Source organism: Pholis gunnellus, assembly GCF_910591455.1.
Source record: "Pholis gunnellus genome assembly, chromosome: 10".
Lineage (NCBI taxonomy): Eukaryota > Metazoa > Chordata > Actinopteri > Perciformes > Pholidae > Pholis > Pholis gunnellus.
This window is the reverse complement of record NC_136537.1, coordinates 12,345,124-12,348,587: the sequence shown is the minus strand read 5'-3', so window position 1 is coordinate 12,348,587 and position 3,464 is coordinate 12,345,124. Positions and strand designations below refer to the sequence as shown.

At 45.1% G+C, this 3,464-nt stretch overlaps 1 protein-coding gene across 1 annotated transcript; it reads right to left on the bottom strand.

Annotated features, from left to right (window-relative positions):
* Positions 1-1,648: 1,648 nt before the first annotated feature.
* adra2db (adrenergic, alpha-2D-, receptor b) lies at positions 1,649-2,923 on the bottom strand (the record flags this gene model as incomplete). Its single annotated transcript, XM_079167056.1, has 1 exon — positions 1,649-2,923. One exon carries the CDS (start codon positions 2,921-2,923, stop codon positions 1,649-1,651), a length of 1,275 nt encoding a protein of 424 aa, XP_079023182.1.
* Positions 2,924-3,464: the final 541 nt, after the last annotated feature.

The window sequence follows — 3,464 nt, the reverse complement described above, 5'->3', positions numbered from 1 at the left end:
ACACCCCTCAAACAGTGTGATTATCTTTGGCAAGGCGCCATTGAGCTGTAGGACTGCTTTGAAGACATTCCTAAGAGGATATAAATAGTGTATCTTTCCGCAGCACCCCCATAGACAATAGGCTGATATGGAGCCGGTCAACCTTTTTCTCACTATGCCGAGTTTTTCCAAAGAAGCGCAGGAACTTCTCATACGAGTTTCATCATATATACAACATTTCACATCCACTTTATATATCCCAGATGCACCATGAAGCAACCACAGTTTGAGGCTATATGGGAAACAGTGTTGTGCAGTGTGCAGTAAAAATAAGCCCTGGAATCTAACCACAACATTTCTTTTGCATGTAGTAACAATATATATTTCCCCCATACAATTTGAAGACTTGTTTCTGCTCTGAATTATTTCTACATATACATAGGTTAAAGGATAGTTGAAGTCCTAATTTGTAGGACTTTTTCTATGATAACAGCTTTATAAAGCAGAGGAGCCTGATGCTTAGATATTACATTATAAGCTATCTTATTGAGCCAAGGAGATTTGATACTGGATGGAGATCCAGCTCTTCCCGCGATAACTTTGTCCAGTTTTTTTTAGGACACTATTTAGGTTGTTTTACAAGTGAGCATCCTTACAATCCTCTGGCAATGTCACAGTCAGTCAAATCTACAGGAAATTATTGTTCTTATCTTACCATTCACATTTTATTTGTAAGAGACTGAAAAAGATATTTCACAACACAATGAAAATAATATTTGCTGAACTATATATCCCAGCAATAAGGTTGTGTCGCAGAATATAATGATCTTGCATGGTTTAAATGTTGACCGACAAAATACTGAGGTATGTGAGGTGTTGAAATGAAACACAGATTTGTCCAATAGATTTTGCACAAGCAGGCCTCAGCTTGGCCATTGTTCTGGTGTGAGATTAGACTCTTACATAAGTTTGGGGGGTTCACTGATAAGAAATGGCAGTCTTGCTGTAACTGCTGCAAGTGTCTGAAATACCTGCAGTTATGCCAAACATTTCTAGAATGCTACATTCTACACAGGATGATAAACTTAAATCATTTGATCTATAGGATTTTATTTCATTTTTATTTCCCCGTGAGACACACTCACAGGAACATACTTGCTTGCCTCCTTATCCCCACGCTGATATCTTATGGATGCTGGAGATTAATCTTTTTATCTTTACACAAATCACCCACTGCGATCCAGCCGCCAGCACTGGAATCCAGCTACATTCATGACTTCAATTTGTCCTTGAAGTAGCTCTTTTCTCCTGCTTGCAGCAGCATTAGTGATTTATCCAATACAAAAATCTTACATTTGAATGTGCATGTTTGCAGGACTTATTATACAATGACCTATATATTACAAGTAGTGTGGTAAATGCATCTGATACAATTACTTATTTGCAACACTGGTGCACTAAAGATATTTTGTTTTGCTCAACTTCAAATTTTATTCACAGACTTTTTATATGTTCACAACACTGGGTATTTTTTTTTTAAATATGATAGTAGTTACATTTAAATGAATTTGGGGAGGAGGAACAGTCAGTCAAGAAGAACGAGTGCTTATAACGCCCAGCATTGAGTGAAAGAGGCAACACAGATCTGTCCGAGGACTCTGCTCCGTGTTTATGTGCGTTTAGAAGTTCTGCATATGATTTTCATGAAGGATTTCCTGAAATCCCTGTTGAAAATGGTATAAATTATGGGGTTTACAGAACTGTTGCAGTAGCCGATCCAAAAAAAAAGGTTGAAAAGTGCGCCAGGTATGTAGCAGCTGTCTCTGCAGATAGCATGCAGGCTGTATGTAAAGAAGAAGGGGAACCAGCAAAGCACAAACACCCCCATCACTACCGCCAACACGAAGGTGAAACGTTTCTCCCGCATCTGGCTCACTTTGGTCTTATTGGCCGCTGCAAGTTGTTGCTGTCGCACAGCTGGGTTATTCTGCTCCGGGTAGAGTTGTGACGCCCGGGAAGAAGCCCAGGAGAGGCGGCAGTTCTGAGGCGGGCAGCAGTCTGACCCCTCCACCTTTCTCCGTTTGGTGAAGCGATGATTGCGGGGTTTAGTATCCGACGGACAGCAGCTCTCTTCCAGGTCGATGTCATCCAGCTCCCCCTGCCTCTGCTGGTGGCTGCCAGAGCTCTGGCTACTGGGGCTCTCCATCTCGAACCGGTCCTTCCTGACGAAACAGGTCTCGGACTGAGAGGGCTGCCTCTCCAGTCCGTTCTTGGCCACGAACACGGTGGAGGAGCGCTGCTTGGCCACCTTATAGATTTTACAGTAAACCAGAATCATAATGAGACCCGGAGCAAAGAAGGACACCATGCAGGAGGAGAGGATGTACCAGGTCTCGTCGTTCAGCAGGCACTCCCGTTCATCATGTTTGGTCATGAGAAGAGGAGGGAAGGAGATGACAGCAGATATTACCCACACTACAGCGATCATGGACTTGATGCGCTTCGGTGTCCGCTTCAGGTTGTAGCTGACCGCCTTTGTCACTGACCAGTAGCGGTCCAGGCTGATGGCGCACAGGTGCACGATGGATGAGGTGCAGAACAGCACGTCGAGAGCCAGGTAGAAGGCGCACCAAGTACTTCCAAAGTACCAGTAGCCCATGACCTCATTGGCGAGGGAGAAGGGGATGACCAGTGTGGCGACTAGGATGTCCGCTGATGCCAGAGAGACCAAGAAAAGGTTCTGGGGCGCACGGAGAGCCCGGCTGGTCAGCACCGCTACAATCACCAACACGTTACCGACAATGGTCACCGAGATGATCACAGTAACCACCACGATGATGAGCGCAGTGGCTGCCACGGTGTGTGGCATGCCAAACGTTGCGTCCGTGTTGTTGTCATTGTTGGAAACGTTTTCCACCAACAGATTTAACTGGGTTAAATCCATTCTGGCTGAAATTTGTCCTTTCGTGTCATTTTTGTTGTTTTGCACCCTTTTCCTTTCCAAAAACAGCCACGACTGGTGCGCTCCGCTAACGCATGGAGATATGCTGTGCGTAACGCTCCTGGTCAATACCAACAGAGTGTAGCCCACAGAAAACGCAGATCCTGCTCAAAGGCATCTTCTCAAACAGCAAACTCTACATTACAGATCCTCCAAATCATCCCGACGGGCACTCGGGGTTCCGAAAATATCACAATCCAACGCTCCACGAGTAAAATCGCCCCTCTTCTGTCACATCGCGGTGCGCAAAGGTGTTTCTCTGCGTTTTGGTGAGCAGCATCTCTGGAGACTAGCTGCTGATGGAATGAATGCCCACACAGGAGTGAGGTGACATCACTGCAAGCCTCCTCCAAACTTGAGAGCGAGAGAGAGAGAGAGAGAGAGAGAGAGAGAGAGAGAGAGAGAGAGAGAGAGAGAGAGAGAGAGAGAGAGAGAGAGAGAGAGAGAGCATTGTTCAGACAGATTTGAGATTTCTTTGAAACTG